Below are 14,357 nucleotides of genomic sequence, written 5' to 3'. Positions count from 1 at the left end.
AGATTTGCAGAAGTAGAGCAGCTGTGTGGAAACTCCTCGTGTTGTTTGGAAAAGAAAAACTTTGCTGTGAAGTCTGGCCAGTAGAGCGCATTAACCCTGACCCCCCCCCCACTCTCTCTCTCTCTCTCTCTCTCTCTCTCTCTCTCTCTCTCTCTCTCTCTCTGCTCACTCCATCAGTGTTGAACCCCTGCTTATGTAAGCAGAGTTGTAAACTACTCACAGCCAAAGTGTGACTCAGTCTGCTGCAGTAGACAGTTTGGCAGCTCACCAGATTCTCTGAGAAGTTTTCCCTAAATTTGCAAAAGTCTTTTTTCACTCCTCGACACAGGAAACAGACGTAGGAAGTAGTGTTGTAGTACTCAAGACCGGTCTCAAGACCTCTTATTTAAGGTATCGGTCTCGTCTCGGAATCAAAAGCATTTTTACTCGGTCTTGTCTCGGTCTCAGACTGGGTGGACTCCGACATGCTGGCTTCAGCTTCTGTTTCAGAGGCTCTGCAGTTTGACACTGAGTGAGGGCTCCAAGGCTTCACACACTCACACACACAGACACACAGCTCTTCGTGTGTCAAAGTGCATCAACCATCGCAGAACTTACCTACAACTTATGGCAGGCTTATTCCGGACGTATGATCCATAGGCTGCATACTAACCGTATTAAGACGTATCCCAGCGTGCTTCAGCGTGCTCTTAACTTATACAAAACAAACCTATAACTTATGTGACGTACGCCAGCGCCACTCGCCAAGTGACAGGGCCATTAAAGGTGACAGATCTTGCCTAACATGTCCCTCCTCTTTCAAACAGACACTCTTTCACATCGCTCCCCCTTCCTGATCGTCTCTTTCTTGACCACAGAAGTTTTCAACAACGATATTTATCGTCATCTCTCATAAACAGCTTTGTTTTAAATACTCTCTCTCTCTTTCTTCCTCTCTGCCGTTCAGTCCACGAGAAGAAGTGCATCAGTCGCGGCGATTCCGTGGCTCCCGCGACGCAGTCCAAACTGTCCCGAGTCAGCAGCGGCTTCGGTCTCTCCAAGCTGACGGGCGTCCGCCGCAACAAGAAGGAGAACAGTCTGAACAAGAACAGCCTGTCTGCACAGGTACGCACCCAGAAACACTCACAACCGCACCGCCCATGAAGACGATCTCTGTGTTTCATCACTGTCCTGTGTTTGTGATCTGCAGGAGACGTTCCAGTGGATGTTCACACACATCGCGGTGGTTCGAGACCTGGTGGCCATGCAGTACAAAGAATATCAGGAGGTACGACACTCTTATCCTTCTTCTCACAGATTCTTTTACAGCATTTTTATCTGTAGTGATTACTTCATCTCAGGCTGTCAACGATCTATCCTGCTCGTGACGCTAATTTGTTTCCAAAAGCAGAAAACTTTATGTTGACGACATATTCATTTAACTAGTTTACATTTACTTAAAGGCCCTGTGAGGAGTTTTGAACTGGCTGAGAAACAGACTGAAAATGATACAGATGCCTCTTTATGACCTTCAATAGCAAACAAGACCATCAGCAGCAACACTGACACCTTCTCTGTTGTCATTTTTAATGCCTGAAACCGCCCTGAGGGGGTAGGTGTCAGACCAGATGATGGACATCTCACTTCAGAAACAGCCTTTCTTTGACTGTTTTCATGGAAAATAATCACATTGTCTGATAAAGTTGACTGTTAAAAGACAACAGGACAAGGTTTTTCTTGAAAACACTACTTTTGCATGTTTAAGACAAGAGATAAGGGGTATCACTTTGTCCACAAGGGGGCGCCAGAATCGATACAAAACAAAAGTTCCTCACAGCAGCTTTTACTCTGAAATATAAAACACTAAAATAAGAAACAATGATGAACCCTGATAAAAGGATAATCAATCAGTCTTTATTTATAAAGCGCCAAATCACAACAAACATTCTCCTCAGACTCTTTCCAAACAGAGCAGGTCTACAAAGACCCAACATCAAGACAGGATCAGATCCAGTCCCATCTTACAGACAGGACTCAGTCTGATCTCATCTTAATCCACCATGAGCAGAGCACTTTGCAGCATTTAGCAAGTTACAGTGGCAAGGACAAACTTCCTTTAACAGGCAGAAACCTCCAGCAGGACCAGACTCATGTTAGACACACATCTGCTGAGACCGTGTTGGAGAGAGGGATAGAGGGAGATGAAGAGAGAGAGAGATGATAGTGGGGAGACAGATAGTAGTAGTTGTAGCAGCTGGAGTCTGGGACGTCCACAGCAGCAGAGATCCAGAGGAACCTACGGGACAAGGGAGCTCAGGGACTCCAGAAAGTGATCCCGATGAAACTGAAACCTGAAAAACAAAAATCACTGTCATCTCTGATCATGGTTTTCTTTTTGACTAACACTTTACTGTAGGAGTGATTTATTTGGTGTCTGGTGTTTCCCCTCGTACATGAGAAACTCTTCTGAATGCATATTTGCAGGAAGGCAGCCATCTTCAATCAGAGGAGTTAAATTATTTGACAAACCCAAAGAATGTTTGATAAAGATGATCAATCACATCATATTTATTCTGAGCTGCAGCTGCAGGACACAACAGGATGCTTCTATACAACAAAGTCAGGATGTTCAAAAATATATATTTGTATTTGACACCTCCCCGCTCACATGTCATCCCTCTCTCTCCCAAAGCGGCAGCAGAACGCCCTGAAGTACGTGACGGAGGAGTGGGCGTCCATCGAGTACGAGCTGCTGCGTGAGCGGGGCCTCTGGGGGCCGCCCATCGGGTCCCACCTGGACAAGTTTGTGCTGGAGATGACGGAGGGGCCCTGCAGGATGAGGAAGAAGATGGTCCGCAACGACATGTTCTACATCCACTACCCGTACATCCCTGAGGTCGAGCCCAACACCAACTCTGCACAGGTACTCGGTCCGGATCCATGTGTTCCCACGATCGTATGTGGCGCTCTTAGGAAACATGAAGGAGGTCAGAGTAGATTATCTTAGTTTAAGTGATGAAACTGAACTGTACTTTCTGTATCTATGCACTTTGAGATCTGTCTGCTACCTTTTTGGTGACATTCAGTGAAAAACAACAAGGCTGCATCTTTCTCTTTGTTGTTATTGTCTTTTTTAAACTGTGACTCAGAGAAAAAGAGACTTGTGGTCCACTGTTGGGCCTCAGCGTACAGATTTCTCTTCTGTGTAGTTATAAGATGTTTAAAAACACTAAACTTACCATTAAGAAGCTGCTTTAGAAATACAGCAACCTGGGAGCCCATTGACTGTCATCGATGTAGCCTCTGGGAGCCTCAGCCATCTTTTAGTGGACTTGGTTAGCCAGCATTCAAAGATAAAGGATGTCCTGTCTAGACTTCCTCTTCGCTTGAGATGCAACTAGAAACTGAGACACTTTAACCCCAAGTCTTTTCATTTTCCTTCAGATTCTGTAATTTAATGCAGAATCTGAGTAGAGATGACAACATTAGACATTTCTCCCTCCTTCTCTCTGCTCTCTAGCCTTCCTCCTGCCCCCCTCTGGTGCCCCTCATACTCTCAGCCTCAGCGGGGCTTCTCGTACATTTCGAGGTATCCGTGTGAAGTCGGGAGGATAAACTAACTTCCCTCTCGTTGATTTCTCGTTTGATGTGACTGCATGACCGTAACAACATGAATCATATTGATGAGAAAGCTGTTTGTGCTGCGTTTAAAGCCTTACCCTTAGCATCCATGCAGAAGCTCTCAGACTAACACGTTGGACATGTTTAAAGGTCGGCCTGTCTTTGTGTGCTGGCAGGTTGAAGGTGTTTGATGCTTCGCAGGTCATGAACAGGAAACTCTGCTGTGCTGTTTTTAATTGTTTGTGCATCAGCATGAGATCATGTTCTGACATTTTGCGTTGACGTTTGAGTCGTTGTCCGTCCGGAATTAGATCTCTTACCTGATGAAGAATACTAATAGTGTGTCTGACGACTGATGGGTTCAAAGATGATGCTCGTTATTATCTAGACCAGGGGTTCCCAAATTTTCAGCCCATGACCCCCAAAATATAGGTGCCAAAGACTCGTGACCCCCACTGTCCCTCAAAGTGATTTAATGTGGCTTCATTTAAGTGGTCTGCAGAAAACGACCCTACCTATATGAGCATGTGTCTGTGTTTCCTGTGACTTTATGTATTAATCTACTGCTACTGATGCTTTTGATAATTACCTGTTCACTAACCCTAAACTTAGGAGTCATCTGGCAACAAAGAAAGGCAGAAAACTCATTACATTTTCTATTTTCAAGGTTTTATTTCAAGTTTAGCTACTATTTTTGTTGATATTTTTTACTGTAATGGGTAAAATGTACTATTTTTAGATAACTTTTTTTATTGAATTTTTTCAGTATTTCTTTGCTCACCACAAGTTAAGAGAAAGAGTAAATAAATACATACAAAAAAAATACAAAAATAGTATTAATAATGAAGAAATAATAATAATAAACAGTAAAATCAAAAAGGAAGTTAAACATAAGAAAACAAGGTAAATAATCACAAATAAATAATAATAATAATAATAATTGAAATAAAAATCAAAATAATAAATATTTTCAGATAACTTTAAAAAAAAAATCTGGAAGATATCTCACGACCCCCCATTTGTGTCTCGCAACCCCCCGGGGGGTCCCTTATCTAGACGACCATGGATGAAGATCACTGACTTTCAATTTTGCAATTGTTTGAATTTTGCACTTTGCCTGTGTTTTTTTCTGTGGTTTCAGTCAGTATGACATCAACAGTTACCACAAGCTATGACGAAGTCTGCCCAGAATTAAGGAATCACAATTTATTATTTGGAAATCTGGTGAATCGTCAGTCTTTGAAGTGTGCAGACTTATGTGAGATGAAGGTGTGTTCCTGTTCTCATCCCTGACTTCACCGTCTCTTCCTTCCTGCAGAAACCTCTGCGTTACCGTCGAGCCATCAGCTACGACAGTAAGGAGTACTACGTGCGCTTGCTGTCTGGAAACCCCGGCATGTACCAGCACTCTGTGGAGCACACCACGGAGGGAGAGACCACGCAGCACGAGCCTGAACACGGAGGAGAGGACACCATCGCTCGGGTCAAAGGTACACAGACAGGCGACATCCCTGGGCTGTGAGAAGAGCAAGTTGCCCCCCTGTAAATCCTCTCTAACATGCTGCTGTCGCTCTTCTCCAGGTCTGGTGAAAGCTCCTCTGAAAAGGTCTCGCTCCACGGCAGACGGAGCAGACGAGGACAGTCAGGATCAGCTTCAGGATCAGCTGTTAGAGTCAGGAGGTCCAGAGGAGGAGCAGAGGACGGACAACACGTCGCTGCTGCGCCTCCTGGAGGAGGGAGAGAAGGTAGACGTCATCTTCCTTCATGCTTAACGGTTCCCTTATTGATGCTTTTCACTTAATTTAGAATGCCTTGATGTGAAAACACACCCAAAGGAGATTTACTTCATCGAACACTGATGCAGCCGCAGTGACGGCTAACACAAAAGTCAAATGACGGCCTGAGCTGAATCTGGTGTGTTCGTTCTGCTCTGACTCTCGCTGTGTCACAAATAACTTCCTCAGAGAGCTTCAGGAGGCTTCAAAAGTTTTAGACGACATGAAAGTGTTTAAAAAATCGGACTAACTGATGATATTTTAATGTGTTGGAGCTCCAGAGAGTTCCCCTCCTCGTGTGTTTACTCCTCTGACATGTCAGCTTTCTTAAAACTTGAGCTAAGTCTCTCTCCTCTCCCTGAAACTGTCCTTTCCAGATCCAGCACATGTACCGCTGTGCCAGGGTACAGGGTCTGGACACCAGCGAGGGTCTGCTGCTGTTCGGGAAAGAGCACTTCTACGTAATCGACGGCTACACCATGACCGTGTCCCGAGAGATCCGAGATATCGACACCCTGCCTCCAAAGTGAGTCCAGGTTCTGTTTCCGACTCTTCAGAGTCTGGAGAGTGGCGACTTCACGCCACAGCTCCATGAAGTGTGTTTACTGTAGCTGTCAGGCGACACACTCCCTGAACCCTCCTCCCCCTGATTTGAGGATGACATCATTCCTGTGGACGCTGCAGAGGGAGTTTCTGCTGACAGGATGATGTAATGCTGCTGAAGGAGCATGCGTTAAACTCAGCAGACGTTACGTGTTTCTCTTATTTCAGGGAGCTCACTCAGAGTTTTCCTTTGAGGCTCAACATGAAAATAACAAACAGCTGCTTCTGTGATTTCACCGAGCTCCCCTCAGGCGTTTTAACTCTTCTATCGGCCTCCAGGCGATCACGGCGTGAAGTCTGGGAGCTGAGACGAGGACTCAATCCAATCACTGGCCAACTTTCATGATACAAACATATTCTTGTAGCTTCATTTGTCAAAGATTTCAAAGCTTCACATTTCAACTGTAAGGGAATTCAAAATGCGTTAGAAGAGATCATGACAAAGGACAACAGACTAACGCCATAAGAGGACTTCTGTAAGATTTAAAACACGTTGGAAAAATCCAGAAATGCTTTTTAATAAGACCGTCACAGTATAGAGGAGTTAAAGTGCTGATTCAGCTTTCAGATCAAGTCAGCTGCATTCAAAGACTTCTCCTCTTTAGATATTTTAGATAAGAATTGAACACTCACACACTTTTTTGTTTGTTTTGATCGTTTAAGTTCTTAATCGTCTTGATTTGATAGGACAGCTGAGGAGAGATAGAGAACATGGATTGCTGAGAGCAGACAAAGACATGCAGCAAAGGGTCACAGCAGGGAGTAGGACCAGCAACCTCTGCAACGAGGACTGAAGCTTCTGGGGTGTAGGCTTTAACCACCACAAGCCAAACCAGCACCCCAGAGCACACTGCTCCAGTAGGCGAGTTGCTTGTCTTTCTTGACACTAAGATTCTGCACAGACCTTTACCTCTTTAACAAGGTCTAGAATACTTTTCTGCTGCAGTCTAACAGCAGGAGGGACTAATATCAAAGGGTTAGGGTTAGGCACAAACCCTGAGTGGTTAGGGTTAGGATTAGGCACAAACCCTGAGTAGTTATGATTAGGCACAAACCCTGAGTAGTTAGGGTTAGGCACAAACCCTGGGTGGTTGGGGTTAGGTACAAACCCTGAGTGGTTAGGGTTAGGCACAAACCCTGGGTGGTTGGGGTTAGGCACAAACCCTGAATGGTTAGGGTTAGGCACAAACCCACAGTGGCTGTTAACCAGTTCTTTCGGTCCCTGAGTCCTTTAAATTAGTCTCTTATTTCAAGCAGGGGTCTCAGCAGATCGTCAAAAGGCCTTGATCCAGATCAATTGTGTTCTTCACTGATAGAGGGAATTAATTATCCTCCTTGCAGTGCCTACATGTCCCAGAATGCATTGCAAGCAAGCAGCCAGGGCTTTTCCTTCATTGCTGCGTTTCTTCAGCATTGCACTGAAGACAGCTCGGGGGATGTTGCAGCCATCCTTCAAATCCAGTTAAGATTAAAAACTGGTGAAATGTCTCTTTAAAATCCTGACATTTTCAGCTCAAGGAGAGATGCACGGTGCATCTTTTAATCCTGCAGGGGGAGCTGTAAATGTTTGTGATGTGAGCTTACGTCTCTGTATATCAGTGTGTAATGAGTTATTAAATGCATCACTGTCTGCTGTGTGTCCAGTTTGCATGAGGCGATCATCCCCCGAGGAGCAAGACAAGGACAGAGTCTGCTGAAGAGAACCTGCAGCATCTTTGCCTACGAGGATATCAAGGAGGTGCACAAGAGGCGTTACCTGCTGCAGGTCAGTGTGCACATGTTGCAGAGTCTCATGCAGGGAGCATCAAATAAATTAAATCCATCATTAATCACATCGTGCTGATGAAATGCTCTCTGTGTCCGTCTTCTTGCAGCCCATGGCGGTGGAAGTCTTCTCAGCAGACGGGAGAAACTACCTGTTGGCGTTCCAGAAAGGAGTCCGCAACAAAGTTTACCAAAGGTACGGATTAAAAACAGAACCTCAGAGACGGCGCTGCATGCTGCTGAACTGCTGCTGCTTTTAAGTTTCTCTAACAGAGAGAAAAGTTTCAGCAGCTCTTCGTGAACGCTGCTTCTGTCCTTTTCTTCAACTCTGAGAAACTGTTAGTGATGATGTCGTCTTCACAGAAGAGACGCTGCATGAGACACTCGGGGGTTTTGATAGTCTGAATGAGCTGAAAAGAGGGATTTAATAAAGGTTAACACCGTGTGATCTTAAAATTAAATCCTTAGAGGGAGTTTAAGCCTCTCGTCACTAAAGACCGATAGTGGATTACTGGAAGTGATACCGATTAAAGAGTGAAAAAATTCAGATTATTGGTGAAGTGGACAACTGAGTGAATTTTTGAGCTGGAATTTAAAATTTGTCTTGGCCTTTCTTTAAAGTCAGGCTCTACTTTTTTATTTTTTTATTTGTTTTACTTTTTTACTAGACACAAAACAACAATACAGCCATTACACTCAGAGGTAGATCTTATACACAAATATTTAATTTAAGAAAAAGAAAAGAAAAAATTAATTAAAGTTAGAAGAATAATTAATAAAAATTGTAAATGAATAAATTAAAAAAATTAAAAATAAATAAAGTTAAATTAATAAATTCAAATAATTAATAGTGATAATTATTTGAATAATAGAAAAGTATTAGAAATAGATAAAATAAACAAAACAAAAAAAAAGTTAAATAAATAAAATAAAATAATAATGATGTATAATTTACTTTTGTGCATTGCCTTCACACTGCTTGGCAGTACCTGCATCCAAATGGAGTTGCAGCACTTTGTTACTCTTGTTGTTTCCTCTTGTGTAGATCTTTGCTTGTGTTGTTCTTGTTCTCGTATGTACGTCGCTTTGGCGTCTGCTAAATGACATTGGAACGTTGTATATCACAAATCAGTCCATCTGAAAGTCAACTGAAAAGAGATGAAGTAACAGGTGCTCAAAAATCTTGAATACATCTGTTTTTAACCGTATTTGTAATCAATTCTCTGCAGGTTCTTGGCCGTGGTGCCTTCACTGGCCGACAGCTCTGAGTCTGTGTCAGGACAGAGGCCCAACACCAGCGTGGAACAAGGGTAAGACATCCAGCACAAACAGTAGTTCCTCTTCTGCATCAGGCGGCACTTGTTTTTAATCTTTGTGTGAAAACATCCTTCAAATAATCAACGAGGCTCCAGCAGAAAGTAATCAAATGCATGACTGATAAAAGGGTTAAAGAGTAAGTACAGTTGATTTGGCTGAACGCACTCTCTGTCCCGTGGTGTCTCAGATCCGGACTCCTCAGCACGCTGGTCGGTGAGAAGTCAGTGACTCAGAGATGGGAGGTAAGAACAGAGACCTTTAGTCTGACCCTCCTGTTCAGGTTTAGTGTCACGTTGTAACCCTCACTGATGTGTTTTTATGATGTGTCTTCCAGCGGGGAGAGATCAGTAACTTCCAGTACCTGATGCATCTGAACACGCTGGCAGGAAGGTCCTACAACGACCTCATGCAGTATCCAGTCTTCCCCTGGATCCTCGCTGACTTCGACTCTGAGGTGGGTGCACACTTTGAGACAACATCAGTTAAACCCAACAGATGATGTCCACGTAATCCTGTTTGGTAACGATGGGGGTATATTCTGTGGGGTTTTCACCAGGAACTGGACCTGAGTAATCCCAAGACGTTCCGTAACCTCGCCAAGCCGATGGGCGCTCAGACCGACGACAGACTGACGCAGTACAAGAAGAGGTACAAGGACTGGGAAGACCCCAACGGTAAGAGCTCAGAGAGGACTGCCACTTAGATCATTTCAGTGCATTGGACCAGATTCTAAGTGGATATGATGTGTTCTGTTTTACCAGGTGAAACTCCAGCATACCACTACGGCACCCACTACTCCTCCGCCATGATCGTAGCCTCTTACCTGGTCCGCATGGAACCCTTCACACAGATTTTCCTCCGTCTTCAGGTTTGATCTTTGTCTTTATGTCTGAAACATTCATGCGATCCTGAGCGGAGTATTTCAGAGAGAGAAGATTGGATCATCTATCAAACCCTCATCGTGTGTGTTTGTGTGTTTTCAGGGAGGACACTTTGACCTGGCGGACAGGATGTTCCACAGCGTGCGTGAAGCCTGGCTCTCTGCCTCCAAACACAACATGGCCGACGTCAAGGAGCTCATCCCCGAGTTCTTCTACCTGCCGGAGTTCATGTTGAACTCCAACAACTTCGACCTGGGTCTGTATCCTGACGCCTGCTCAGCAGAAACTGAAGAAACCTCAAATCAAACCGTTAAAGTGAATGTGTCTTTGTCTTGTTTGTTCACTGATCAGGAGCCAAACAGAACGGCACCAAGCTGGGTGACGTGATTCTGCCGCCGTGGGCTAAAGGCGACCCACGGGAGTTCATCCGAGTCCACAGAGAGGTGAGACATGAACCCACATGTGACGTTGAAGCATGAATATCAGTGAGCATCCTCTGACCCGTCTTCCTGTCGTCCTGCAGGCGTTGGAGTGCGACTACGTGTCGGCTCACCTCCACGAGTGGATCGACCTGATATTCGGCTACAAGCAGCAGGGTCCGCCCGCCGTGGAGTCCGTCAACGTCTTCCACCACCTGTTCTACGAGGGCCAGGTGGACATCTACAACATCAACGACCCGCTGAAGGAGACCGCCACCATCGGATTCATCAACAACTTCGGACAGATCCCCAAACAGGTCTGAAGACTAGAAACCTCTGATAATGTTGCTGCTACAGTGGAGTCGATGTGTCGTAACCTGAGGTCCTTATTGTCGCCGTGTGTGTGTTTCAGCTCTTTAAGAAGCCACATCCTCCCAAACGGGTCCGCAGTAAAGCCAACGGGGACGTAGCGAGTGTTCCTCCAAGCTCCAACAGCGACAAGATCTTCTTCCATCATCTGGACAATCTCAGACCTTCTCTTGCACCCGTCAAAGGTAAGTCTGGACTCGCACAGGAACAGATGCATGCCTTGTTTTGTGATGATCTCTCAGTCCTCATATATGTCTTTGTTTAACCCTCATGTAGAGCTGAAGGAGCCGGTCGGACAGATCGTGTGCACCGATAAAGGGATCCTCGCTGTGGAGCTTAACAAAGTCCTGGTTCCTCCCACCTGGAGCAAAACCTTTGCCTGGGGTTACGCAGACCTCAGCTGCCGTCTGGCGAACTACGAATCAGACAAGGTGAGTGACGGTCGTCTTCTCTGGAGGGAGCAGTGGTTCGGTTTCTCTTCATCTACAAACTCCAACTGATGTTGAATCTTGTTTCAGGCCCTGGTGGTGTACGAGTGTCTGTCAGAGTGGGGTCAGATCCTCTGTGCCATCTGTCCAAACCCAAAGCTGGTCATCACAGGGGGGACCAGCACAGCCATCGGGGTGTGGGAGACCGGAACCTCCAAAGAGAGGGCCAAGTCACTCACGCTCAAACAGGTGAAGACGCAAACCCACGCTCGTTATTTATATATCATCAAATCACAACAAACGTTCTCCTCAGACTCTTTCCAAACAGAGCAGGTCTAGACCATACTCTATGTTCTATTATTAACAAAGACCCAACATCAAGACGGGATCAGATCCAGTCCCATCTTACAGACAGGACTCAGTCTGATCTCATCTTAATCCACCATGAGCAGAGCACTTTGCAGCATTTAGCAAGTTACAGTGGCAAGGACAAACTTCCTTTAACAGGTAGAAACCTCCAGCAGGACCAGACTCATGTTAGACACACATCTGCTGAGACCGTGTTGGAGAGAGGGATAGAGGGAGATGAAGAGAGAGATGATAGTGGGGAGACGGTTAGTAGTAGTTGTAGCAGCTGGAGTCTTGCACGTCCACAGCAGCAGAGATCCAGAGGAACCTACGGGACAAGGGAGCTCAGGGACTCCAGAAAGGTCTAAGAAAAGAGAGAAGAGAGGGAGATGAGAAGAAAGAAAAAGAGGAGAATAAATTGTGAAAGAATGATGGAAGGAAAGGACAGTTTAAGAAAAGGAGACAGAAAGGATGAAGAAACATGGAAAGAACAAAAAGAGAAAGAAAGAAAGGAATGAAAGGAAAAATGAATACAAGAAAGAAAGAGGGACAGCAGGAAAGAAGGACTGATAGATAGAGAGAGAGAGAGAGAGAAAGAAAGAAAGAAAGAAAGAAAGAAAGAAAGAAAGAAAGAAAGAAAGAAAGGATGAATAACAGACCCTAAAAAGGAATCTACAGCAGAGATCCAGAGGAACCTACGAGACAAGGGAGCTCAGGGACTCCAGAAAGGTCTATGGTTAGTAACTTTAATGGGACAGGGAGAGTTAAAGTAAGAGACAGGCAGAGAGAGGGGAAGACAGGATCCCAGTGAGTCAGTCTAAGCCTATAGCAGTATAACTAAGACCTGGTCCAAGCTTGGTCCAGCTCTAACTATAAGCTTTATAAAAAAGGAAAGTTTGAAGCCTACTCTTAAAAGTAGAGAGGGTGTCTGCCTCCCAGACCCTGACTGGTAGATTACTCCAAAGGAGAGGGGCCTGATAACTGAAGGCTCTACCTCCCATACTTATGGTACAACGAGCAGGCCTGCATCTTTGGAGCGTAGTGGTCTAGAGGGGTAATTGGTCCCTATGAGCTCTTTAAGATGCGAAGGTGTCTCATCATTAAGAGCTTTGTAGGTCAGAAGACGGATTTTAAATTTGAGTCTAGGTTTTATGGGGAGCTGGTGTATAGAAGCTGTCAGGGAGGTTCTAGTTGTAGTCAGTACTCGAGCTTCAGCGTTTTGGACCAGCTGAAGAGTCTTTAGAGAGTTATTTGTCGCCATCAAGCAAAAGAGGATCTAATGAGTCCATCTGTGTGTGTTCTGTGTCATCGTAGGCGTTACTGGGCCACACAGACGCCGTCACGTGTCTGACGGCTTCGTCAGCGTACCACATAGTCGTCAGCGGCTCGAGGGATCGAACCTGCATCATCTGGGACCTCAACAAGCTCTCCTTCGTCACGCAGCTCAGAGGACACCGAGCGCCCGTCTCCGCTCTGTGCATCAACGAACTAACGGTGAGTGAGCCCACGTTTCTCCTCCGCCGCTGTAGATGAAAAGAAATCCCTCCTAATCACTTTCATCTTGGACCGTAGAACAAAAATCTAAGAGTACACATGATGTGTGTTTCTTTAGGGGGACATCGTGTCCTGTGCCGGCACGTACATCCACGTGTGGAGCATCAACGGCAGCCCCATCGCCAGCGCCAACACCTTCACGGGGCGGAGTCAGCAGATCCTGTGCTGCTGTGTTTCAGAGATGAACGAGTGGGACACGCAGAACGTCATCGTCACCGGACACTCGGACGGCGTCGTCAGGGTAAAGATCTCTTTGTTTTTTTGTTGTTGTTGTTTTTGTTTTCTTTATTTTTTATTTTTTTTATTTAACCTTTATTTAACCAGATAAGTCCCATTGAGATCAAGACTTCATTTTCAAGGGCAACCTGGCCAAGAGGTCAGCAGCACACGTCAGAATAAATGGCACAACTCAACAACATGGAACATATATGCAGACAGTATGTAGAAGCAAACAATAATAATTTAAAAGTGCAACTTATTTTCAAGTAAAGTGCAGTTTGTGATTACAAAACAGCATTTAAAAACACAGGCACTGTTCTGGGGTCTGTCTTTCATTTAAGATAGACTTAAAGGTGTCCAGAGAGATGAGATCCGACAGATTCAAGTCCTTCTTGAGTTTATTCCAAGCAGTAGGAGCAGCAAAACTGAACGCTCTCTTACCAAACTCTGTCCGAACACGGGCAACACACATCCCCAAAGTGTCGCAGGAGCGCAAGGCATAGTGACTTCCTGATCTCTGAAGATAAACACATAAATACATTGGGACCAAGCCAAGTAGACATTTGTAAATTAGACGAAGCCAATGTGTTTGCCTGCGCACACTCAGGGATGGCCAGTCGGCTCTTACATAAAGCTCACAGTGGTGAGTGAGGCGTTTGCAACCTGTGACAAATCTCAGTGCGCAGTGATATACACTCTTTAAAGACAACAAACATTTAGCCGAGGCTCCCAAGTACAAAACATCACCATAATCAATAAGAGGCAAGAATGTTGCAGAGACTAAAAGTTTCCTCACTCTGAGGGAGAAACAGGATTTATTCCTGTAAAGGAGACCTAGTTCACCCTAAGTTTGGAGACCAGGCTGGATATATGAGTTTTAAATGAAAGCTCCCTATCGAAAATAAAACCCAAGTATTTGTAATTAGCGACAAGTTCTATGGGTTTCCCTTGTGAGGTTACGATTGAGGGGATATATACTATACTATACTTTATACTATTACTTCTCTGATTTCGTCTTTCATGCTCTCCTATCTGCTTTCCATCCCCTCTCTTCATCTTTAGGACATAACCACACCCCAT

At 45.0% G+C, this 14,357-nt stretch overlaps 1 protein-coding gene across 3 annotated transcripts in view; it reads left to right on the top strand.

Annotated features, from left to right (window-relative positions):
- wdfy3 (WD repeat and FYVE domain containing 3) overlaps positions 1–14,357 on the top strand; it is a 162,869-nt gene that overhangs the window by 143,574 nt on the left and 4,938 nt on the right. For all 3 annotated transcript variants that reach the window (XM_034691917.1, XM_034691915.1, XM_034691916.1), the window contains 21 exons: positions 947–1,104; positions 1,190–1,267; positions 2,672–2,902; positions 4,919–5,090; positions 5,182–5,345; positions 5,753–5,901; positions 7,623–7,743; positions 7,853–7,938; positions 8,972–9,052; positions 9,247–9,301; positions 9,394–9,513; positions 9,616–9,733; positions 9,821–9,927; positions 10,043–10,196; positions 10,292–10,383; positions 10,464–10,676; positions 10,772–10,913; positions 11,005–11,159; positions 11,247–11,405; positions 12,819–12,998; positions 13,117–13,299. In XM_034691917.1, coding sequence (XP_034547808.1) covers positions 947–1,104; positions 1,190–1,267; positions 2,672–2,902; positions 4,919–5,090; positions 5,182–5,345; positions 5,753–5,901; positions 7,623–7,743; positions 7,853–7,938; positions 8,972–9,052; positions 9,247–9,301; positions 9,394–9,513; positions 9,616–9,733; positions 9,821–9,927; positions 10,043–10,196; positions 10,292–10,383; positions 10,464–10,676; positions 10,772–10,913; positions 11,005–11,159; positions 11,247–11,405; positions 12,819–12,998; positions 13,117–13,299 — 2,918 coding nt within the window. The remainder of the gene's footprint in view (positions 1–946; positions 1,105–1,189; positions 1,268–2,671; positions 2,903–4,918; positions 5,091–5,181; positions 5,346–5,752; positions 5,902–7,622; positions 7,744–7,852; positions 7,939–8,971; positions 9,053–9,246; positions 9,302–9,393; positions 9,514–9,615; positions 9,734–9,820; positions 9,928–10,042; positions 10,197–10,291; positions 10,384–10,463; positions 10,677–10,771; positions 10,914–11,004; positions 11,160–11,246; positions 11,406–12,818; positions 12,999–13,116; positions 13,300–14,357) is intronic.

Source organism: Notolabrus celidotus, chromosome 9 (assembly GCF_009762535.1).
Source record: "Notolabrus celidotus isolate fNotCel1 chromosome 9, fNotCel1.pri, whole genome shotgun sequence".
Lineage (NCBI taxonomy): Eukaryota > Metazoa > Chordata > Actinopteri > Labriformes > Labridae > Notolabrus > Notolabrus celidotus.
Note: the sequence above shows the minus strand (reverse complement) of the source record. Positions and strands in the feature narration are given on the sequence as shown.